Here is a 27,045-nt window from a genome sequence, read left to right on the forward strand (position 1 = left end):
GTCACATGCGTGATATTAGGGAGGTTAAGATCTACTTCCACTACCAGTACCGATACGAAAATACATGACGTATTACAGTTTGGCAGCGCGGAAATTTTAAAGCGTTAAGATTGTGACTTCCGTAAGAAGTAAATAAACATGGCGGAGTATAGCGGCTGTATTCACATCAAAAACTCTAATCACAATCCTTATTAAGTCTCACCAAACAAAGCAGAAACATTATACAACTAAAAACTAAACAATATTATTAGAAAACGTCTGCAGAAAATGACAATACAGTAAATATAATTCGGTACTTCGCCTACCTATCCACTTCCATTTTCAGCCCCAAAATGGTACTCGCGACTTCCAGTGTTGTCACATTTTGGACGATTGTTACGTCTGCGCATGCGTGTGACTGATTATTGGTATCGGTACTCGTAGCAGAAGTCGATCTTAACCTCCCTAATATATAAACGAAGGCGACGGCGAATATCATCAATTCTTGTGAAACAGTTTGTCTCTTTCTATTCCACGTGCATGAATACGAATCTCATAAATTATGAATTCTACTGGCCAATAGGAATATATACACAGGCCCGTGGCTACCAGGGGGGGGGGCTAGGTGGGGCTTCAGCCCCCCCCCCAATAATTTGCTTATATTAATTATCAATTATATATCAATTAAATTAAATTCCGCTGAACTTGTTGACAGACATGCACACTCGGCCATTTTGAAAGAATATATTAATAATATATAGCTCGGCGCACAGTACGTAAATTTCAATACGTCTGTCACAATCACAACTCACGAGTTAGTTATACACTGGCGGTCAAAAAGAACTGCTCAAATGTTGCTATTATCGTATGTAACAGGAATCGTGACAATCTATCTTTTATTGTATACGTACAGTAGCGGTCAAAAGGAACTGTTTAGATACAAAATGATAAAAAGAAGCGAATATAGGAGAGAGCTTCATAGGCATTTTGTATAATAATTATTCTCTTATTCCAAACGATATTTCAATAATGTAATGCAAGCTGCCACGCTTTCAAGATATAGTCAAACAATGGTTTCAGGAAGAGGGAGTGACAGAAATGGATTGGCCTGCACAGTCAAAAGACTAAGACCCTATTGAAAATCTGTGGGACAATGTCAAGGGGATAGTGCAAGAAAGGAATTCATTCATAAAGCGTCCATGATTTATGCGTTGCTGTAAAGACTGTCCATAGGATGAATTTCTTTTGACCGTGAAGATTACCACCTTAACAGGAAGTATGACACGCCGGTGTAAAGCCGCCATCAATTATAAGGCCAAAGGAGGGTCAACAAAATATTAATATTTCATATAGCTTAGCATGTAATCTAGTCTATATTTGCTCGTATGTATTGTTAGAGGGACAGTTACGTTCATTTGTCACCATTTTAACTTGTTTTGAGCAGTTCTTTTTGACCGCCAGTGTATATTAACATCCAGCTTCGCTTGGAGGTGAAGATTTCAGAACATATTGCTAATACTGGCCGGGAGGTTCAACTTGTTGATTCCCAAACAAGTTTAAAATATGTTTGATTGCTGGTGACTATATAATTAAACCAGCAAGTCAGTGATTTGTGATGTCGTCTGGAAACCAAAAGTCAATTTTGTTCCGCTTCAAGAAGAAAAACGCTGAAAAACGTTTGTTATATGAAGTGGTTACACTGGCCCAACTTCTCCTGTCACTCCGGCCACGAATGCAGTTAGTGAAAGAAGCTTTTCAGCTTTAAAAAGGCTAAAAACGTACCTCAGATCTACTACAGGAGATAATCGACTCAACAACTTAATGTTGATTCACGTGCATCAAGATAAAACAGACGAATTAAATTTAAAAACAGTCGCAAACGAGTTTATTGCGGCGAGCGAGAATCGAAAGCGAGTGTTCGGTTTTTTTAAATGTTAGAAACCTTTTAACATTTGATTAGCGATAGTTCACTAACATAGCTAGTTGGGGTTGACGAGTGGCGTGATTGCTTCTATTTCTATCGCCAACGTGAGACTTTCCATCCTCGGCCTGAGCCCCCCCCAATAATGTATATAGGATACAGTACGTTGCAAAAAACATTGTGAATAAAGATGCAGCTATTTTCACAGCTGTCCTACCCTGGAAGTAAATGCCCCAGGAACGATGTTGGTTACTAGTTGACAAATTTTCGAAATAATGACTTCTAAGATGTACACTTATATTGGACTTACTTTAGCCTCTTTCTAAATTTGCCAGTTAGTCTTCTAAACAGTACTCGTTCATAACTTTGTCTTTGTTTATCATTTCGTCGTGTGATAAGGGAAGCGCGTAGATATTGGTTCTTTGATTGATGAGATGCGAGCATGCATCTAGCCCACATTTAGCGCAAAGATAGCAACTTCACATTTGGCTACAGTTTAGTAATATTTTTTCCGCATGCAATGTGACAATGCTTTATGTACACAGCAGGTGTGTAGGTATTATAAAGCGTTCTGAGACATTCGAAGTCATCCTGCACATGTTATATAGTTAAAGCTATTAGCTAAAAATACAAACATATTTAACACAGCTACATTATATAAGTGATCATGCATGTGCAAGGGCTCAAAATAAAATATATATTCAGAAAGATAAAAGACATAACCTCAGTATCATTATATCTCAGTTGCTATACTTTATATATAGGGGCATATAAAATAAATATAGACCTGGAACGGTAAATCAACACTTTCTTTATAGAATACATAATACAATTGAAATTCATTTTAAGTTTCAATTTTGTGTCTTTCGTGTCGTGAGTATAAATCATTTATATGTTTTTTAAGATATCTTGTTTATTCAGAAATTGTTTTTTTGCCTCACGTTTTAAAAATATATATTATGTTATATCTAAATTATACAGGATGTAAAGACCTTAGGAACTCCCGTTGTGCTTTGGCACGATGATGCCTGGTTTCCATTTAGACTTCATTGCCGTGACATGTCACGTTGGCCATGTGATATAACATTTCTGGGTGTGTAGTCAAACAATGGGTGTGTATGGGTGTGTAGTCAAACAATGGGTGTGTATGGGTGTGTAGTCAAACAATGCCCGAATTGCATTAAGAAGTAAAGACAAATTTACGCATGACTATTTCACATTCGTGAGAATCACGACAGTGACGACTAAATGAATACCAGGCTCAAGGGTAATTTCTATAAGTCTCTTTTATTTGGATAAACCCGCGTGGATAGTGTGTCTCGAAAAAGGCGAACCACAAATATCATTCATCGTCCTAACAATGCCATGTTGAAGCTAGGTAAAAGTAAATTAAGGGATGCAATGTATTAAGTATCTGTTGAATTAGGCCAAAATTGCTTGTCATGCGAAACATTTTCCATAGGAGAACCCGAAGATTGTCCTATAGTGGACATTGTGTGTAATTAGTAGCGAGTTCAAATTTAACATAACATTAAAAATCAGAATAATAGCGGATTTTTAGGTGTTTCGCTTTTTCGACACAACGTGTAAAACACCCAGTTTTATCGCATATATTATATTTTAAAAATATAGTCTACCATGCTAAAAGCAATTAAATCAACTATACATATTAAATGCCTAGTGCGCAATTTTGAACCGTTATTTCATGGACTTGTTTGATTCTCTTTTTAACTGAGTGATAGATAACATTTGTCGTTACCAAAGTTGATAGCTTGGTAAATCAGTGAGAAATACGCGCACTGTACGGTAATCTCCTGCAAGGACAGCCCAAAAGAACTTCTTTTTCCATCCTAAACATTCACAGTTGAAGCCACACTCTCTTACAATGCGATAAATGCCGTCGCAATGGTCACCCATAGCCAAACTTCCGTTAACAGACAGGCTACGATCTCTTATAGAAAGAAGGGTACGTCCGCGATTAGATTTTCTTGGACCATCACAGGCTTGTATCTTAACAACGAAACGTTCACCGTTGTTGGGCGGCCGCGCGTGTGCACGTCCACAAGGCTCAAGGACCGACCATGGCATCCCCCTTTCATTACCCTCGTCTAAAACCATCTTGTCGCCAATGAGACCGGATGACAATGGAAGAACTTTTACCAAAACGCTATATCTCTCCAATAGTCGAACGCAACAATTTTTGTGGATTTCAAAGTCATCTTTTTCGCATCCTGGGCTGCAGTATCCTGCGATAAAACAGTTGTCACATTTCTTCCAATGGCCTTTCTTGTAACAACGAAAACAAATGTCAGTGAACTCCTTCAGTTGTGGATGGCTGCCTCTCTCCATGTTATTTTTCACCTCATTGTCAGTGCATTTCGCTAGCAAGAATTCAGCACCTCTTGCGGAAAAGACTTCAAAAAGATTCGGCATCGCACTATCGAGTTCATCATCCCAACCTATGGCTTGGTCAATACCAGGCCCCTCGTTCCCAAAAATACGATTGGACTCAATAATTGATTGCCGCAGACCTGATGCTTTTGTTACTGGCACCACATGAATGCCGCCACATTTGTTTTGGTAAATTCTGTTCCGAGAAATATGGCACCAAGCATCGAACGCTCGAATACCCAGCCAATTGTTCTCAAATATTTCATTTTCCTCTATGACAGCGGAACCTTTTTCACGAACAAATACACCATCACGGTCATTGTGAAATATTTCATTTCGTGTAAATGTTGCATTTCCTTCCTGGACTCCTATACCCATTTCCTGGTTATCATAAACTTGACAACAAGCCACACGACATTTGCCATGCATTAGAAGTAAACCCCATCGGTTACCGTGAAGTTTGCTGTTTTTGAGGCAAAGACTTCCACCGAAGATTTCTATTCCAGCAGACTTGTTACCAGAAAAGACGGAGTCTTCAACAACAGCTTCTCCTTCAGTGAACAGGGCAGTATTTTTGCAATTGTTAAACACACAATTTTTCACACTGAGATTTCCTTTTGACAGAAAAGCACGCCAATCTAGATTGCACGTGAACGAACAGTTCAACAGCTTGACTGTAGAGCCCTGCAGGGTACCCCAGTTTGCAACATCGAATATAAAAGAGATGTTATAAGCCACAACGTTGCGGGAAAGCAGACCTAAATTACGATCGAAGGAGAGTGAAGGCGAGCTATCACCCAAACCAACAATGCAAAAATCAAGTGTTATCAACCGCTTTATATTGACATTGAAAATATCTTCATCTTGAATTCGAAAACTTTCGAAATCCTTGGCATGGAGACAATATTTGCCTGGTTTGAGGAGAATGATTTTGCACGGGCGATAAGCAAACATCTCATCATTTAGCGGAGGAGAAAGCAAAGAAACCAGTGAAAGAACGTCATCACAAATATGAATACGTTCTTTCATATTGGGAAATGAAGTTTTGAACGGTTCGTATTTCTCGAAGATACTGGGGTGATAATAAAAGGCCAAAGCTGCAGCACATACAGAATCTTGTTCATTTAGGCCGTGAAGAGCCAAGGCTTTCCTAGCGTAGCCTCTCCAACAATCAGGAGAATACTTAATGTATTCCTCAGCATCGCTCAGAGCATCTTTGAACTGCTCTAACCTGAGATAAGCAGAAGCACGATTACTAAATAACCTAGGGTCAAAAAAATTCTTCCCTATACTTCTATCAATACATGAAGAGTATACTGTTACAGCCTGTTCGAAATTGCTTTTCATGAATAGGTCATTACCTTCAGATCGCAAATTATCGATTTCTGCTTTCATGGGATCATAAGCAGAGGTCTTAATAATAGTATTGATATTTTCTATCTCAGGGGGAGCCTCACAGGAGTATTTGATTAACCTACGTACAGACTCTGACAGAGGAAACGTATGTGGAAAGAGAACCCTCAAACCATTCTCCGAAATCTCTTGGCGACTACAGTCAAGAATCCGATTGGCAAGGTCTCCAACAATTTTTGCCTGACTACTCAAATTATTGACATTCAAATGCAAAGCACATTCGTAAACCGCCCTTGCTATTTCTGGTAGAAAGACAGTTTTCCCGATAACATCATGGACGACTTCCAAAAGACGTTCTAGATTCCTTCTAATTTCATGTGCATGTAAACACAACTTATGCCACTTATGAAAACTCGAAGAATTATTTGCATAAAGAGAAGATCGATCACTATATTCAGTTACTGAAATAAGATCAGGAGAGGGACATTTCGAGAAGGCAAAACGTAACAACCGGGCTGCGTCAACAATGCTTTCAACTTTCTCCTCCGAGGTCAGACTTTCTCGAATGACCTCTTGGACTAAACGATGAACAGTGAGGGAAGAATCGTGAGTTTCCTTAAAAAGAGAAAAGTCAGTCAAGAGTTTCAGGACTTCAAGGAACCCAAAGAAGAGCTCACGTAATCACAATACATTTTGTCGTCAACAAGTGGATCGCCAACATTAATGAGGTCTTTTTGAATTTCATTGCGATCCAAAAACGCCGAAGCATTCAAAAAACGAGTGGCGACGATCCCGTTTTCATCTTTTTTGATATGTTCAAAGTTGAGATGCCACGTGGTACGAACGGCCAATCGTTCTGGGGAAGTTCCATAAAAAGAGGTAGCTTTCTTCTTGTTTAGAAGTTGGAGGGACTGTTTCGTACGACCCTAAGTATTCAGATAATGAGCATCCCAGATACTTGATGTATGCACAAGCTTGTTCTAATGCTAATGGTAAGCCACCAAGCTTTTGACATAGCGAGTCCGCGGAAAGTTCTGTGTAACGGAAAGTAAATAGCGTTAAGGTAAATTTGTTGTTTACACCGACGTAACTTTATGTTGAATTAAAGATGTAACAAATGCCAGATATTTGTTCGACTGAATTTATACTTTTGGAGCTAAGTATATGTTGCAGAAATTCTTATTTGATATTGCTACGTTATGAGGGAAGAGCAGTCTGAAGTTGCTTAATTTCACGGTACTAATCTTAATTAATCTTAAAATCTTACTGCGTCTGATATTAAAGACAATTAAGAACTCAAGGGAAATAAAAGGCTCGAACTGACAAAGCTGCGTTTTTTCAATTCCTTTTCGATGAATTACTTTTGCAACTTTTCACCAATTTATTCAAATTTATGCCGAAAATGTTTTGGCCATCTTGGATTTGCTCCTACGTACAGGCCGCTTTTATAAAATGTTCTTTATTAGTTCCACTAGTATAGGTCAGCGAACAAAGCCCTTACATGGACTTGCTCGTGATCGTGGCGCAGAATATATAATTATCGTATTACCATAACTATTGTAGTAAAATTTTTATATAAACTTACCTTTTTGTTCATCACGAGTAATGTTAGTTCTTCTGAAGACGAATTCTTTCGCCTCCTCACTACCAAAGCATTCGAGTTTGAGGCAATTGGATTCTTCGATACCAGATAATTGCTCTTCTAAATCCTGAGGTGTTCGTCGTGTTGTTATGATGAGATGACCAAAACACGCGACGTTTTCTTGCCACGGCCCTGTTACCAAATTAACCAAATTTGGTGAAAGATCAGCTTCATCCATATTGTCAACAACCACCAGCCATGGTTTTGTAATTTGAAAAAACTGCTAGGGTCTTGTACAATGTAACATTGAACGAATCGTTATAAAGTGTATCGAATTGCGCGGCTATCTCATCGACCGAGGCTTTGAACTTGACATCGCTTTCTGCGGAAAACCAGTAAACACCTCCTTGATAATAACCTTTCCATTTGTGTATATATTCTGCAGTAAGGCTTGTTTTCCCGCATCCTCCAAGACCAGAGATGGCAGCGACAAGGACTCCTTCTCGCCACATCTTCTCTTATTCTCGAGTACGTCTCGAAGATAACCGAGTTCAGATTTTCGGCCACTAAACCAGACACTCTGTTTAGGCGCCATGAAAAGATATCGTGGTTCTTTTTCGTTTCTTTTCGAGATGGTCATCTGTAAATCGTCCTGTTTAGCTCTCAATTGCTCGACATCTTTCTCAGTACGGAGTTGTCTTTCCTTTAACTCTTGGATTTCATCTTTCAAAGATTTTTCGACTGCTTCTAATGCGTTCTGTACGCAAAGAATATTATTAGTGTAAACGGAAAATCTCAAGTGCGCATGTAGCTCACGAAAATTATTGCAAAAGTATTTGCAGTTTAATGCTGAAAACAAAAACGGGTGACGTTTTTCTCACTTTTGTGATTATATTTGTTTCGGGCGATAACTAATATAAATATATTAGCTATCGACTCATTTGAGTGATTGCATATTATTAATAAATATAAGACTGCATGCCTTGGCTTGGGTTGGGATAGCTCATGCAATCACACTTTTACCTGAAATGGCCGAGGTTACTACATCCATGCATTTCGAGTAGTTTATATCAAATGTAGTGTGATTGCTTTATTGCTTCCTTTCTCAAAACTGTATATTGTGCTGCAAACTATTCCATTTCAACTTTTCCTATTTAAATATCAACTTTAACCACAAGTCAAAAAATATTATCTGGAATGTTCTTCGGCATGCACAACGCGCGGGTCACAAGGGATATAATTTCAGTGAATTCTATTAATTGAATTTACCAGAATATCCTCTGTATTCTCTTCAACAAATTTTACCAAATCTTTAAGTTCAGCAACCTCAGTGTGGACGAGTTCCAGCAGTTCAGGATCTTCTGGCTCGCCAAAACAAAGTTTCAGACCTGAAACAATATAATGGGATATCGAAGTCAACACGCAATGGATGCTCTCAGCTGGCCATGAAAAACTTGTCATTTTCATGTTTAAAGCATTTCATGATTTAAAAAGCGTGTATTTGTCAAACTGCCGTCTATACACATAAAGTTAATTCGTCATGTTTTTGCAACTCGTTTGCTACGCTATAGCTCGCGTCACTCGAGAATGTAATTCATATCGGATACTACAGGAAACAACAAAAAACTTTGTTATCTCGAGGATCAGTTGAATTCGCATTTTACAGGGTAGAGAACAACAGTTCGAGACAACGAAACTTTTTGCTTTTTAATCTTATGTTTTTTAATATGTTTTAAAACTACACGTTTTGCTTCTTAGCAATTATGGAACTCAGTTGGTTCAGTACCTTTTTCTTTCCAGTCAACAAGATCATCAAGCATTTCCTTTCTTTTCGAAGGTGTAAGGTTGACTTGATTTATTAATGTCTCCATATCTTTTAGAGCTGCTTGGTAAACGACGTCAGTCCAATGTGCAAAGTTACAATGCGCCCACTCATTTCTAATATCTGATCTCACTTTTCTCGCCATACCACTAGCACCGTGAAAAGGTTGAGCCTCAGCGACGAGTGACAAAGCTGCAGAGATATCCATAGTGTGATCAAAACCACTAAACTTAGCCATGAATGGTTTCACAAACAACTTCGCTAGAGATACTGCATCTTTAACAGCATAATCATATGATGACTTTGGGTTCGTACGATTGTTGTTGATGTTTCCATAATTTAATATCCATGTAGAAGGTGCCAAATTCTTCTTATGTCTTCCAAATATCTGTTTATCGATCTCGTGAGGAGGTGGGAGTAGGCTTTGGTACAATTTTGGTATTTCATTTCCAATAACTTCTCTCAATGCTGGAGTGAGAACTTTGCTTAGACATATACCAACGATCACCCATCGCCGTTCATTGTCACCAACTGCAGCCGCCATTTAGAGATGTGATGTGTTATCATAGAATGCTTTAATAAGAAAGTATTATAATACTGTGTGGTATAACATACAAGTATCCGCATTAAAGCTATCTGCGATATGCATGCGTACTCGAATTGATAAATTTCACGGCATACGAAGTAGATATACTGCCTTTAACTTCTTTTTTGTATAATTCTTGGAAATTTAATATTGTTATATTCTAACTATTATACAATTAAAAAAGAGGTGGTAAGTCAGATGAACTTCTTTACACCATGAACCATCGGGAAATTCAAGAGAAGGATCGTAAGTTTATGCATATCCAGGCACGGTTGGAACGTTGATTGTGTAATCAATATAAAAACGAACATGACAGGAAGGTTAACAAGAACCTATTGAACATTTAATGCTTTGTTTTAATTAATCAATAAAGCTTTGTTCCTTGGAAAAGGAACCTGGTTTGATTCACAAAGATATTAAAACTAAATTTTGTTTTGATCAGAAAAGATGGGGTTCTCATAATGTAGCTTAAAAAATGATCATGTGATACAGTTAGCCTAACCAATAACCATCCTTCCTCCACTTATGGAAAAACAATTTTTTTCAGTTGGATGCTTCATGAATACTGCACATACAACCCAACTGAAAGACATGTAAGAATTTTTTAGCGACATAATACTAGGTTACCTAAATTGTATCAAATCGACAAATCAACATGTTTATTGGCGACATTAAAAGCTCCAAATAAGGGATGGGCACAATGTCTATTTACAGAAGAGAATGAAGAAAATAGAACTGCATTGAGTAAAATATAATAAGTACCTGAGACAGGGGGTTCATGTAGTTGCATATGGTCAAATCATTTCAATCAATAGCCTTGGTTATTTAATTTAATTAACTAAATTTAGCTATGTACATATATGTGTATATTGTTAAGACAGTGGGTAATTATCAACAGTCTATAGGCAATGTTTATGTTGGGCAATGTCAACATTACGAAACATAACAGTTTATCTAACTGTCACTTTTTAACAACATTTATATCTCTATAGCACCCCTCTTGGTGTGAATTTCTTTGTGTAAATGTATGTATAAATTTTTCCATATGTAAATAGAGTTGAACATTTATTGTAGCCAGAGATTTGGAAACAAATACTTAAAATAATATGAGAGCTCAACATATAAGCAATAAAGATGAAACCAATAAATCTCTTACTGGCTTTGTTAAAAGTTAATTCATGATAAAATTACCCAACAGAAAATTATATTTATATACTTACCCCAATAAGCCCAATCGAATGACATTGTACTGTAGTTGATCAATGATGTCCGAGAATGACTCGTTTGTCCTCGAATCGCATCAAATTGGACACATGCTATTCTCAGTCTCTTATTCCATTATTTGTGATTGAATAAGCCTGAATATTAAAATATAGCAGATATTAACACATTACATTAAAACGCAGAGCCGATTGTTTTTTGATCTTGATTTACTTAAGGCGTTACGTCTTCAAGTTCAATGACATCATCACACCTGACACGTAAAAAGCGTACAGGAAATAAATTTAACCAGACTTCTTCCCGACAAAACTTCATGTCATATCAGCCATGTAATCAATTGTCTTTTTATACAAAGCACTACAATGTTTTCATTGTGCATAAATTTCCATAAACGAGAACAGCGAGTTCCCCAGCTCCTATGATAGGTGATGATCAAAATCTTTCCTCCCATGTTAGGCTTTCGAGTAAACCTGTTCATGAATTTTTGCGATCCGATCCTAAGGGGGGGGGGGGGCACCAGGCGGAATCTTTCGCCTGAAACGAGATATTGAGCCAAAGTTTCCGTTCGACCGAAAAATTATACCAAGCTTTGCCAATTAAAAACTCCCAAGGAACCAGTTGATAGTTAAAAAGAGATGGAATCGATTCTTCGCGTAACAGAGAACAGGCTTTACACTTGCAATTTTGGCTGCGACTTTCTTCTCTGCATGAGAGATGCAAATATGCGAATAGTTATGAATGCTATAATGTACAATTGCCCTAATTCAAGCATCCGTATCTTAGTGAATCCTGTTGTTCAAAAACATGACGGCTAACGCGTGTACACTAATGTACATGTTCAATTAGGTGAAATTAGTTCGACATTTGCCAAGAGAACCCAACGAACGTGACACGCAACGGTAGTGGTAAAAATTGCTATGTTTACTTTTCAAATGTCTGTATTTTCGTTAATATATGTATTTCTCGCGAAAATTCCACACCCATGAAATCAGGGCTTTTCCTAAACGAGGTATATCGGTTTGGATTTTAGCCATGCATGGCTATACAAGGTTGCTACAAAGACAAAGTGCGCAGATACAATTGTTTTCGAGAATTTATATATACCATAACATTTCTCCCACTTTACAAGCCCACACCATTCCAATCCTCGCCCGTATTAAAGTTATAATCATAGATATGCGGATTGCCATATGGATTATGCCGTCAAACGATCCTAGACGTAAAACCATTAAGACCAACACTCCTTGTGAAAACGGCAACGTCTGTCTGAATTATTTTCGCAGAGAAAATGATCTTAATTGTCACGGGAAGGCATCTCACGTCATAATGCCTAAGGCTAAGATCTGCTCAAGCAGTGTTGGGTCAAGTCAAACATACAGGAGGTATGTTCTGGGACAACGGTATAAAACAGGATGTAATCATAAATCGTACGATACCATTCTCCAGGACCATGATGGCCTACGGTGCTCTCAAGTCAAAAACAACCTCTAGAGACTAAAGATTGGTGCATGCTTTTAGTGCAGAAAATTCACGCTAAATACGTTTTTGGATTGATATGAAGATATCCACTCCTCCTGCGCGCGAACGTTGGCCAACACTGAATGGTGCATTCTACTCCCCAAGTAATATTTTTTTCCTGAATTTATGTAATGTACAAAAAATCCCCTGTTATATAGGTAAACAAGCAGTTTATCCACCCAGCAAACGCCTTCTATACGTTATGAGAGAGTGACTTTATCAAAGTATGTAATTCGCACCATATTTAGCAGCATTTCCTTTTTTAAATATTAGGAAATGACACTTTTCAAATGTATTCGCTCTCCCCAGAGATACCCAGGAGACGAGGTTTATTTAAAGCTTTTTATTTGAAGCGTTCTTTAACGGAGAAGTTGGAATATTGAATAACCCAGGAGGTTTTTAGCTTTTTTCATTGAATTATTTACTTTAGTGATAACATGCGCACGTATAATGTAGTGGAAACCACAGGTTTCTAGCTTCAGTTCACGCCATATAGTTCACGTCTAGTATATTTCTATAGGCATATTTTCGCATATACGAACTGTATACAAAAACTTAAATATGAAAATACTCGTACTTATAACGTAAAAATATACCAAAAACGAAATCTAAGTGGGGGTAAACTTCTCGTTTTTGCGTTTTTTAAAATTTAAATAGTATTCTCATTTGCAAGTCTGTGTATACAGTTTTTATATATGTTAAGTGCATGAGAATTGCTAATTGCTAAGCAAAAATAACTGATATTGATTAGTTTATTCTGCGTGCAATAGCAACCAAAGGTGGTTTGCTGGATGGAAAGTTCAAATTTCTTAACAGTCACGGAGATAACCGCGATTGACGTTATAATGAAAACTGAAATTACTGAATGTCTGTCCAGTTGTGCTTATATATGTTATCAGTATTCAAAGTAGATAAATCCTAGTTTAAAGCTAAAAAATTAAGAGCGTCCCGACTTAGCCGATACCCTACGGCAAGTGGGCTGACACAATTACTATCCCAGAACGGGACGCAGTACACAAGTTAAGCAAAAACTTGTGCTATATTCATATGCAAACTTGTCGCATAGTTTCTGCTATGCTACGTATAAAAGTTTCCAGTGTAGCTAATGCGAAGAATTATCAAAGAGAATTTATGTCCCATTGTGTATGTAAGGACTGCCAATGGATGGGCATCATGGCAGCAGACGACGAAGACATATGAGAATGATCTTTTCTGGATTAACCCATCGATTCGCAAGTTCATTACAAAAAATGCAGATGAACAGAAGGAAATAGACGAAGGCATGGCATCTTGCTTGGATAAACATACTCTTTATTGGGCAGTTCTTGACGATGAGGAATTCCACCCTAGCAACGAAAGAGAGAACATTTATAAAACACAAGTCTATGTTGGCAAGGCAAACAACGGTATTCGAGGACGATGGATTAAGGACAAAGATAACCATTGTGCAATGAGGAAGAAATGCGTGGACAACGTGTGTGCTATGACGACTTATGATCCTGCAACACTAGAAGGAGTTCGACTAGTTGATGTCAGGCTAACGTTGGCCAAGGTTAGAAGTTATGGCCTAGAAAAGCCGATAAAAACTGCTTTGTTTGTGATCAAAACTTTTGGCGATGATGCGGAAAAGGCAGGAATTGCTAAGGAGAAGGCTCAAGCACGTTTGAACGAAGCTCAACGACATCTGGATATAGCTGAAAATGAAGTGCGTAGGTTCGAGCTGCAGCAACAAACAACGTACCTTACAGTAACCTCTCAAGGGCGGCAAACTATTTTTACCAACATTTCCACCCAATGCTTCATTTTGATGTAGAGACGACCAGAAGGAATTCGACGAGTTGAAGGCTGTTGCCGATGATTTGAAAGATATAGAAACAAGCAAGGCGGAGGCCGAAGCTCAACTGACACAAGCAGAGAAGTGGCACCGAAAAGGCAAAAGAATTCACGACAGGCGCAAAAACGTAATTCCGTATAATGACTACAAGTTAACATGGAAACCAACCGATATGAGATTTGGAATGAACTTCAGTTAAGTTTAATGATTGGAGAATTAGGACGATCGAAACTGAAACTTAAGAATTAACGGTGCACACGAGGGCTACCAAGTTTTGCTAAAATTGAACAACTTTCTAAGCTTTAAAATGCACTGAGATGACAGATATGGCATATTCGGTCAGGTCTCGGAGATTAGAAATCTTCACAGACTTTATGTTCGGTATGATGTTATCGGGACAAAATTAATTAATATATAGCATATTAGTTAGCATATTATATACCGTAGCAATGAATGGGGAAAGAATGTTGAATCTTCCATAAACAGTATAATCAGTTATATAGTACTCTGAGCCACGATATACCATACAAGAACCGGATGAATTTACTGAATTGTAGCTAACGACCCCTGGTAGTATTTTTTCAGACGGTTTGGGCTAGTTCATTATCAAATTGTAGCACTGAAAGCGAATTGCGATATTAAAAAGTAAAATGTCTGATGCAGTGAACGCGTATAAGCAGTAAATATTCATTGAAAGTACATTGAACATTGAACATGATTATTCTAAAGCACGAGTTACGTTCTGACTAAATTTTTTTAAAAAGCTTCTACGTAATAATATATGAGTTGAAATTGTATTTACAAAAATCAAATACATGTACTTAAAAAGTGATTGCGTTTTGTTCAAGGAAACTTTGGTTTAGTTTATTATATTTCATTAGACTCGAGTATATTAGATTTCATTTTGGACCAATATGCAAATTTGCCTACATTTTCAGTAAGCCGATCAAAATGCGTAAGTTTTAGCAACTTCCAGGAAAGAGGTACATTATTTACCCTTTTACATCAAGTATTAAAAATGTAAGCATTTTTATTGGCTTAGCCTGAAAAATGTAGGCAATTTTGCTGATTATAGTTTGAACGAAATTCCTTCTTGTTAGGTTTTATAAACTAAGAAATTTATTCTAATAGGTTATATTCTATAAACGAAGGCGACGGCGAATATCATCAATTCTTGCCAAACAGTTTGTTTCTTTCTATTCCACGTGCATGAATATGAATCTCATAAATTATGAGTATTCTACTGGCCAATAGGAATATAGAATACAGTATGTTGCAAAAAACATTGTGAATAAAGATGCAGCTATTTTTACAGCTGTCCTACCCTGGAAGGAAATGCCCCAGGAACGATGTTGGTTACTAGTTGACAAGCTAATATATTTTCGAAATAATGACTTCAAAGATGTACACTTACTGCACTTACTTTAGCCTCTTTCTAAATTTGCCAGTTAGTCCTCTAAACAGTACTCGTTCATAACTTTGTCTTTGTTTATCATTTCGTCGTTTGATAAGGGAAACGCGTAGATATTGGTTCTTTGATTAATTATGAGATGCGAGCATGCATCCAGCGCAAACGGTGCATTTGCATTTTAATACCTCGAATAACATTTCAAATGTCGTTCTTGAAAGTGGATATCAATTTTACAAGCGAGAGGTAGAGTATTCTAAGAGTTTATGTATACCTTAGGACCAGACTTTCCTTCACCTCTTTTAAATTAATTTCTGGCAAAAATAGCAACTTCACATTTGGCAACAGTTTAGTAATATTTGCATGTGACATGCTTCATGTACACAGCAGGTGTCCGGGTATATAAAGCGTTCTGGGACATTCGAAGTCATCCTGCACATGTTATATAGTTAAAGCTATTAGCTAAAAATACAAACATATTTAACACAGCTACATTATATAAGTGATCATGCATGTGCAAGGGCTCAAAATCAAATATATATTCAGAAAGATAAAAGACATAATCTCAGTATCATTATATCTCAGTTGCTATATACTTTATATATATGGGCATATAAAATAAATATAGACCTGGAACGCTAAATAAACAGTTTCTTTATAGAATACATAATACAATTGAAATTCGTTTTAAGTTTCAATTTTGTGTCTTTCGTGTCGTGAGTATAAATCATTTATATATTTTCAAGATATCTTGTTATTCAGAAATTTTTTTTTGCCTCGCGTTTTAAAAATATATATTATGTTATATCTAAATTATACAGGATGTAAAGACCTTAGGAACTCCCTTTGTGCTTGGGCACGATGATGCCTGGTTTCCATTTAGACTTCATTGCCGTGACATGTCACGTTGGCCATGTGATATTTCTGGGTGTGTAGTCAAACAATGGGTGTGTATGGGTAACTAGTCAAACAAGGGGGGTGTATGGGTGTGTAGTCAAACAATGCCCGAATTGAATTAAGAAGTATATGGACAAATTTACGCATGACTATTTCACATTCGTGGGAATCACGACAGTGACGACTAAATGAATACCAGGCTCAAAGGTAATTTCTATAAGTCTCTTTTATTTGGATAAACCCGCGTGGATAGTGTGTCTCGAAAAAGGCAAACCACAAATATCCTTCATTTTTGAAGCTACGTAAAATTAAATTAAGGGATGCAATGTATTAAGTATCTGTTGAATTAGGCCAAAATTGCTTGTCACGCGAAACATTTTTAATGGAAGTTAAAAAAATTCCAATGCGTACAACGTAGGAGAACCCGAAGATTGTCCTATAGTGGATATTGTGCGTAAATAGTAGCGAGTTCAAATTTAAATCACATTAAGAATCAGAATAATAGCGGATTTTTAGGTGTTTCGCTTTTTCGACACAACGTTTAAAACACCCAGTTTCATCGCATATATTATATTTTGTAAATATAGTCTACCATGCTAAAAGCAATTAAATCAACTATACATATTAAATGCTTAGTGCAAAATTTTGAACCGTTACTTCATGGACTTGTTTGATTCTTTGTTTAATCGAGTGAGAGATAATATTTGTCGTTACCAAAGTTGATAACTTGGTAAATCAGTGAGAAATACGCGCACTGTACGGTAATCTCCTGCAAGGACAGCCCAAAAGAACTTCTTCTTCCATCCTAAGCATTCACAGTTGGAGCCACATTCTCTTACAATGCGATAAATGCCGTCGCAATGGTCACCCATAGCCAAACTTCCGTTAACAGACAGGCTACGATCTTCTATAGAAAGAAGGGTACGTCCGCGATTAGATCGTCTTGGACCATCACAGGCTTGTATCTTAACAACGAAACGTTCACCGTTGTTGGGCGGCCGCGCGTGTGCACTTCCACAAGGCTGAAGGACCGACCATGGCATCCCCCCTTCATTACCCTCGTCTGAAACCATCTTGTCGCCAATGACACCGGATGACAATGGAAGAACTTTTACCAAAACGCTATATCTTTCCAATAGCCGAACACAAGAATTTTTGTGGATTTCAAAGTCATCTTTTTCGCATTCTGGGCTGCAGTATCCTGCGATAAAACAGCTGTCACATTTCTTCCAATGGCCTTTCTTGTAACAACGAAAACAAATGTCAGTGAACTCCTTCAGTGGTGGATAGCTGCCTCTCTCCACGTTATTTTTCACCTGGTTGTCAGTGCATTTCGCTTGCAAGAATTCACCACAACTTGCGGAAAAGACTTCAAAAAGATTCGGCATCGCACTATCGAGTTCATCATCCCAACCTATGGTTTCGTCAATACCAGGCCCCTCGTTCCTAAAAATACGATTAGACTCAATAATTGATTGCTGCAGACCTGACGCTTTTGTTACTGGCACCACATGAATACCGCCACATTTGTTTTGGTAGATTCTGTTCCGAGAAATATGGCACCAGGCCTCGAACGCTCGAATACCCAGCCAATTGTTCTCAAATATTTCATTTTCCTCTATGACCGCGGAACCTTTTTCACGAACAAATACGCCATCAAAGTCATTGTGAAATATTTCATTACGTGTAAATGTTGCATTTCCTTCCTGGACCCATATACCCATTTCCTTGTTATCATAAACTTGGCAACAAGTCATACGACATTTGCCATTCTTTAGAAATAAACCCCATCGGTTACCGTGAAGTTTGCTGTTTTTGAGGCAAAGACTTCCACGGAAGATTTCGATTCCAGCAGACTTGTTACCAGAAAAGACAGAATCTTCAACAACTGCTTCTCCTTCGATGAACAGGGCAGTATTTTTGCAATTGTTTACACTGATTTCCTTTTCCAATCTAGATTGCATGTGTACGAACAGTTCAACAGCTTGACTGTAGAATCCTGCATGGTACCCCAGTTTGCAACATCAAATATAAAAGAGATGTTATAAGCCACAACGTTGCGGGAAAGCAGACCTAAATTACGTTCGAAGGAGAGTGAAGGCGAGCTATCATCCAAACCAACAATGCAAAAATCAAGTGTTATCAACCGCTTTATATTGACATTGAAAATATTTTCATCTTGAATTCGATCACTTTCGAAATCTTTGGCGAGGAGACAATATTTGCCTGGTTTGAGGAGAATGATTTTGCACGGGCTATCAACCAACATCTCATCATGTAGCGGAGGAGAAAGCAAAGAAACAAGTGAAAGAACGTCATCACAAATATGAATACGTTCTTTCATATTGGGAAATGAAAATTTGAATGGTTCGTATTTCTCGAAGATACTGGGGTAATAATAAAAGGCCAAAGCTGCAGCACATACAGCATCTTGTTCATTCAAGCCGTGAAGAGCCAAGGCTTTCCTAGCGTACCCTTTCCAACAATCAGGAGAATACTTAATGTACTCCTCAGCATCGCTCAGAGCATTTTTGAACTGCTTTAACCAGAGATAAGCAGAAGCACGACTACTAAATAACCTAGGGTCAAAAAAACTCTTCCCTATACTTCTATCAATACATGAAGAGTATACTGTTACAGCCTCTTCGAAATTGCTTTTCATGAATAGGTCATTACCCTCAGATCGCAAATTATCGATTTCTGCTTTCATGGAATCATAAGCAGAGGTCTTAATAGTATTGATAATAATAGTATTGATCTTTTCTATCTCAGGGGGAGCCTCACAGGAGTATTTGATTAACCTACGTACAGACTCTGACAGAGGAAACGTATGTGGAAAAAGAACCCTCAGAGCATTCTCCGAAATCTCTTGGCGACTACAGTCAAGAATCCGATTGGCAAAGTCTCCTACAATTTTTGCCTGACTACTCAAATTATTGACATTCAAATGCAAAGCACATTCGAAAACCACCCTTGCTATCTCTGGTAGAAAGACAGTTTTCCCGATAACATCATGGATGACTTCCAAAAGACGTTCAAGATTCCTTCTAATTTCATGTGCATGTAAACACAACTTATGCCACTTATGAAAACACGAAGAATCATTTGCATAAAGAGAAGATCGATCACTATATTCAGTTACTGAAATAAGATCAGGAGAGGGACATTTCGAGAAGGCAAAACGTAACAACCGGGCTGCGTCAACAATGCTTTCAACTTTCTCCTCCGAGGTCAGACTTTCTCGAATGACCTCTTGGACTAAACGATGAACAGTGAGGGAAGAATCGTGAGTTTCCTTGAAAAGAGAAAAGTCAGTCAAGAGTTTCAGGACTTCAAGGGAACCCAAAGAAGAGCTCACGTAATCACAATACATTTTGTCGTCAATAAGTGGATCGCCAACATTAATGAGGTCTTTTTGAATTTCATTGCGATCCAAAAACGCAGAAGCATTCAAAAAACGAGTGGCGACGATCCCGTTTTCATCTTTTTTGATATGTTCAAAGTTGAGATGCCACGTGGTACGAACGGCCAATCGTTCTGGGGAAGTTCCATAAAAAGAGGTAGCTTTCTTCTTGTTTAGAAGTTGGAGGGACTGTTCCTCGTACGACCCTAAGTACTCAGATAGTGAGCATCCCAGATACTTGATGTATGCACAAGCTTGTTCTAATGCTAATGGTAAGCCACCAAGCTTTTGACATAGCGAGTCCGCGGAAAGTTCTGTGTAAGGGAAAGTAAACAGCGTTAAGGTAAATTTGTTGCTTACACCGACGTAACTTTTATGTTGAATTAAAGATGTAACAAATACCAGATATTTGTTCGACTGAATTTATACTTTTAGAGCTAAGTATATGCTGCAGAAAATTCTTATTTGATATTGCTACGTTATGAGAGGAAGAGCAGTCTGAAGTTGCTTAATTTCACGGTACTAATCTTAATTAATCTTAAAATCTTACTGCGTCTGATATTAAAGACAATTAAGAACTCAAGGGAAATAAAAGGCTCGAACTGACAAAGCTGCGTTTTTTCAATTGCCTTTTCGATGAATTACTTTTGCAACTTTTCATCCAATTTATTCAAATTTATGCTGAAAATGTTTTGACCATCTGGATTTGCTCCTACAGGCCGCTTTTATAAAATGTTCTTTATTTAATTCCTTAAACTAATATAGGTCAGCGAACAATGCCCTTTCATGGACTTGCTCGTGTACCGTGGCGCAGAATAGACAATTATCGTATACCGCCATTACTATAACTATTGTGGTAAAATTTTATATAAAGATTGATTTTACCTAACTTACCTTTTTGTTCATCACGAGTAATGTTGGTTCTTCTGAAGACGAATTCTTTCGCCTCCTCACTACCAAAGCATTCGAGTTTGAGGCAATTGGATTCTTCGATACCAGATAATTGCTCTTCTAAATCCTGAGGTGTTCGTCGTGTTGTTATGATGAGATGACCAAAACACGCGACGTTTGCCACGGCCCTGTTACCAAATTAACCAAATTTGGTGAAAGATCAGCTTCATCCATACTGTCAACAACCACCAGCCATGGTTTTGTAATATGTGAAAAAACTGCTAGGGTCTTGTACAATGTAACATTAAACATTCCGTTATAAAGTGTATCGAATTGTGCGGCTATCTCATCGACCGAGGCTTTGAACTTTACATCGCTTTCTGCGGAAAACCAGTAAACACCTCCTTGATAATAACCTTTCCATTTGTGTATATATTCTGCAGTAAGGCTTGTTTTCCCGCATCCTCCAAGACCAGAGATGGCAGCAACAAGGACTCCTTCCTCGCCACATCTTCTCTTATTCTCGAGTACGTCTCGAAGATAACCGAGTTCAGATTTTCGGCCACTAAACCAGACACTCTGTTTAGGCGCCATGAAAAGATATCGTGGTTCTTTTTCGTTTCTTTTCGAGATGGTCATCAGTAAATCGTCCGGTTTAGCTCTCAATTGCTCGACATCTTTCTCAGTACGGAGTTGTCTTTCCTTTAACTCTTGGATTTCATCTTTCAAAGATTTTCGATGCTTCTAATGCGTTCTGTACGCAAAGAATATATTATTAGTGTAAACGGAAAATCTCAAGTGCACATGTAGCTCACGCAAAATTATTGCAAAAGTATTTAAAGTGCCTATATCACTTGTGGGATCTTTACGGATTTGAATAGGGCTTGAAAAAAATGTTTATAAATTCTACAACCTTTTTTGATATAAATAAATAGTTTCGAAAATACGTCGGTTGGGGGGACTGGGACTCAGGAATGATTTGCAAACACGCCGTCTTTTATAATGTAAACATGAAGAGTTTCACTGGCGATATAGTTTGCGCTTTTCAAGAAAAAAATGCGGGAACGGTGCGTTGTATATGGCTGTAGCAACTGGGCGAGTTTTTCTCAAAATATTTTACGTTATTGGAAGATCAAAGTAAAATTACAATTGTTATGTTTGACAAGAACTCGGTTCCTGAGTCCCAGGCCCCCGATCACGACGGAAATTTAGGCAAATCGTCATGTTTAGATGTAAATATTTCCGAAACTATTTAACTATATCAAAAAGGGTTGTAGAACTTATAAACTAATTTTTCAAGCTCTATTCATATCCGTAAAGATCCCACAAGTGATATAGGCACTTTAAAGCTTCATGCAGAAAACAAAAACGGGTGACGTTTTTCTCACTTTTGTGATTATATTTGTTTCGGGCGATAACTAATATAAATATATTAGCTATCGACTCATTTGAGTGATTTCATATTATTAATAAATATAAGACTGCATGCCTTGGCTTGGGTTGGTATAGCTCATGCAATCACACTTTTACCTGAAATGGCCGGGGTTACTGCATCCATGCATTTCGAGTAGTTTATATCAAATGTAGTGCGATGGCTTTATTGCATGCTTCCTTTCTCAAAACTCTGTATTGTGCTGCAAACTATTCCATTTCAACTTTTCCTATTTAAATATCAACTTTAACCACAAGTCAAAAAATATTATCTGGAATGTTCTTAGGCAAGCATAACGCGCGGGTCACGACGGATATAATTTCAGTGAATTCTATTAATTGCATTTACCAGAATATCCTCTGTATTCTCTTCAACAATTTTTACCAAATCTTTAAGTTCAGCAACCTCAGTGTGGACGAGTTCAAGCAGTTCAGGATCTACTGGCTCGCCAAAACAAAGTTTCAGACCTGAAACAATATAATGGGATATCGAAATCAACACGCAATGGATGCTCTCAGCTGGCCATGAAAAACTTGTCATTTTCGTGTTTAAAGCATTTTCATGATTTAAAAAGCGTGTATTTGTCAAACTGCTGTCTATACACATAAAGTTAATTCGTAATGTTTTTGCAACTCGTTTGCTACGCTATAGCTCGCAGTCACTCGAGAATGTAATTCATATCGGATACTACAATAAACAACAAAAAACTTCGTTATCTCGAGGATCAGTTGAATTCCCATCTTACAGGGTAGAGAACAACTGTTCGAGACAACGAAACTTTTTGCTTTTTAATCTTATATTTTTTCATATGTTTTTAAACTACACGTTTTGCTTCTTAGCAATTATGGAACTCAGTTGGTTCAGTACCTTTTTCTTTCCAGTCAACAAGATCATCAAGCATTTCCTTTCTTTTTGAAGGTGTAAGGTTGACTTGATTTATTAATGTCTCCATATCTTTTAGAGCTGCTTGGTAAACGACGTCAATCCAGTGTGCAAAGTTACAATGCGCCCACTCATTTCTAATATCTGATCTTACTTTTCTCGCCATACCACTAGCCCCAGAAGCGTGAAAAGGTTGAGCCTCAGCGACGAGTGACAAAGCTGCAGACGTATCCATAGTGTCATCAAAACCACTAAAGTTAGCCATGAATGGTTTCAAAAACAACTTCGCTAGAGATACTGCATCTTTAACAGCATAATCATATTTATTAACAAACGACTTGTGGTTTGTACGATTGTTGTTGATGCTTTCATAATTTAATTTCAATGTAGATGGTGCCAAATTCTTTTTATGTCTTCCTAATGTCTGCTTATCAATCTCGTGAGGAGGTGGGAGTAGGCTTTGGTACCATTTTGGTATTTCATTTCCAATAACTTCTCTCAATGCTGGAGTGAGAACTTTGTTTAGACATATACCAACGATCACCCACCGTCGTTCATTGTCACCAACTGCAGCTGCCATTTAGAGATGTGATGTGTTATCATAGGATGCCTTAAAAAGAAAGTATTATAATACTGTGGTATAACATACAAGTATCTGAATTAAAGCAATCTGCGATATGCATGCATACTCGAATTGATAAATTTCACGGCATAGGAAGGAGATATATTGCCTTTAACTTCTTTTTTGCATAATTGTTGGAAATTTAATATTGTTACATTCTAACTATTATACAATAAAAAAAGAGGTGGTACGTCCAATGAACTTCTTTACACCATGAACCATCCGGAATATCAAGAGAAGGATCGTGAGTTCATGCATATCTTTAAAGGCAAGGTTTGAACATTGATTGTGTAATCAATATAAAACAAACATCTCTGCAGACAAGACAGGGAGGTTAACAAGAACCTATTGAACATTTAAAGATTTGTTTTAATTAATCAATAAAGCTTTGTTCCTTGGAAAAGGAACCTGGTCTTTAAACTTTGATTCACAAAGATATTAAAACTAAATTTTGCTTTGATCAGAAAAGATGGGGTTCTCATAATGTAGCTAAAAAAATGATCATGTGATACAGTTAGCCTAACCAATAACCATCCTTCCTCCACTTATGGAAAAACAATTTTTTTCAGTTGGATGCTTCATGAATACTGCACATACAACACAACTGAAAGACATATAAGAATTTTTTAGCGATATAATACTAGGTTACCTAAATTGTGTCAAATCGACAAATCAACATGTTTATTGGCGACATTAAAAGCTCCAAATAAGGGATGGGCACAATGTCTATTTACAGAAGAGAATGAAGAAAATAGAACTGCATTGAGTAAAATATAATTGTGTCAAATCGACAAATCAACATGTTTATTGGCGACATTAAAAGCTCCAAATAAGGGATGGGCACAATGTCTATTTACAGAAGAGAATGAAGAAAATAGAACTGCATTGAGTAAAATATAATAAGTACCTGAGACAGGGGGTTCAGGTAGTTGCATATGGTCAAATCATTTCAATCAATATCCTTGGTTATTTAATTTAACTAAATTGAATTTAGCTATGTACATATATGTGTATGTTAAGACAGTGGGTAATTATCAACACTATAGGCAATGTTTATGTTAGGCAATGTTAACATTACAAAACTTAACAGTTTATTTAACTGTCATTTTTTTACTACATTTATATCTCTATAGCACCCCTCTTTGTGAAACCCAGCTTATACTACAATTATCCCCCTCTTCTCCTACAAACACACCACACACCATTATTTTTATAATTTTGTTACATGAGGATTTTGAAATACTCAATATAGAGCTGGTGTGAATTTCTTTGTGTAAATGTATGTATAAATTTCTCTATATGTAAATGGAGTTGAACATTTATTGTAGCCAGAGATTTGGAAACAAATACTTAAAATAAATATGAGAGCTCAACATATAAGCATTAAAGATGAAACCAATAAATCTCAAAATTTTAAACTGTTTTTACTGGGCTTTGTTAAAAGTTAATTCATGATAAAATGACCCAACAGAAAATTATATTTATATACTTACCCCAATGGGCCCAATCGAATCACATAATTTGTACTGTAGTTAATCCATGATGTCTGAGAATGACTCGTTTGTCCTCGAATCGCGTCAAATTGGACACATGCTATTCTCAGTCTCTTATTCCATTATTTGTGATTGAATCAGCCTGAATATTGTAAAATATAGCAGATATTAACACATTACATTAAGAAGCAGAACCGATTGTTTTTTGCTCTTCATTTACTCGAGGCGTTACGTCTTCAATGACATCATCATACCTGACACGTAAAAAGCGTAACAGGAAATAAATTCAACCAGACTTCTTCCCGACTGAAAAACTTCATGTCATATCAGTCATGTAATCAATTGTCTTTTTATACAAAGCACTACAGTGTTTTCATTGTGCATAAATTTCCATGAACGAGAACAGCGAGTTCCCCAGCTCCTATGATAGGTGATGATCAAAATCTTTCCTCCCAAGTTAGGCTCGGGTTAAACTGTCATAGTTTCTGTGATCACTGACACAGTTGGAATTTTCTAGGATTGTTTGCAAACTTTAACAGCAGGAGTGAAAGGATGCGAAAGGGAGATCAAAGGGGCAGTCCTCTAAAATTTTGGCAAATAAATAAAAACTAATAGACGCCTATGAAATTTTAATAGAATTTCCTGAATTAGTGCTCCAACCCCAACACATTTTCTCAAACTTATAAAGTTGCTCTTTTTTCGTAGTTATTTCCTCACAATTCTTTAAGACTCAGGATTAGTTGCAACTATATGCATAAAGTTAAAGTAGAGTGTAACCAAAGAAACTTTCCAAACCGGGCCAATTACTACAAGATGTTCGACTTTCGAGTAAACCTGTTCATCAGTGAATTTTAAAGAAAGGGGGGGGGGGCACCAGGCGGAATCTTTCACCTGAAACGTTTCAGGCGAGTTCTCAGAATTGAACGAGATATTGAGACAAAGTTTCCGTTCGAAATTGAAAAATTGACGAACGTGACATGCAACGGTATAGCGGTAAAAACTGCTATGTTTACTTTTAAAATGTCTGTATTTTCGCAAATAGGCGTATTTCTCGCGAAAATTCCACACCCATGAAATCAGGGCTTTTCCTAAACGAGGTATATCGGTTTGGATTTTAGCCATGCATGGCTATACAAGGTTGCTACAAAGACAAAGTGCGCAGATACAATTGTTTTCGAGAATTTATATATACCATAACATTTCTCCCACTTCACAAGCCCACACCATTCCAATCCTCGCCCCTATTAAACTTATAATCGTAGATATTCGGATTGCCTATGGATTATGCCGTCAGACGATCCTGGACGTATAACCACCATTAAGACCAAAACTCCTTGTGAAAACTTCAACATCTGTCTGAATTATTTTCGCAGAGAAAATGGTCTTAATAGTCACGGAAAGGCATCTCACGTCATAATGCCTGAGGTCTGCTCAAGCAGTGTTGGGTTAAGTCAAACATACAGGAGGTATGAATTCTGGGAAACGGTATAAAACAGGATGTAATCATAAATCGTGCGATGTACCATCCTCCAGGGCCATGATGGCCTACGGTACTCTCAAGTCAAAAGCAACCGCTAGAGACTTTTAGATTGGTGCATGCTTTTAGTGCAGAAAATTCAGGCTAAATACGTTTTTGGATTGATATGAAGATATCCACTCCTCCTGCGCGCGAACGTTGGCCAACACTGAATGGTGCATTCTACTCCCCAAGTAATATTTTTTTCCTGAATTTATGTAATGTACAAAAAATCCCCTGTTATATAGGTAAACAAGCAGTTTATCCACCCAGCAAACGCCTTCTATACGTTAT

The 27,045-nt window shown here is 37.4% G+C and overlaps 1 protein-coding gene and 1 pseudogene across 1 annotated transcript; both read right to left on the bottom strand.

The window, feature by feature from the left end:
- Nucleotides 1-2,477: 2,477 nt before the first annotated feature.
- LOC114531269 lies at nucleotides 2,478-7,726 on the bottom strand (annotated as a pseudogene).
- Nucleotides 7,727-7,728: 2 nt separating this feature from the next.
- On the bottom strand, nucleotides 7,729-25,454 carry LOC114531271 (the record flags this gene model as incomplete). The annotated part of the gene is made up of 4 exons (XM_028552908.1): nucleotides 25,236-25,454; nucleotides 23,106-23,730; nucleotides 22,587-22,705; nucleotides 7,729-7,983 (listed from the first exon to the last, which is right to left on the bottom strand). Coding segments are annotated over exons 2-4 (969 nt in total), but the record flags the coding sequence as incomplete, so codon positions are not given.
- Nucleotides 25,455-27,045: the final 1,591 nt, after the last annotated feature.

This window comes from Dendronephthya gigantea, unplaced genomic scaffold, assembly GCF_004324835.1.
Source record: "Dendronephthya gigantea isolate DGI-Jeju-01 unplaced genomic scaffold, DenGig_1.0 000070F, whole genome shotgun sequence".
Lineage (NCBI taxonomy): Eukaryota > Metazoa > Cnidaria > Anthozoa > Malacalcyonacea > Nephtheidae > Dendronephthya > Dendronephthya gigantea.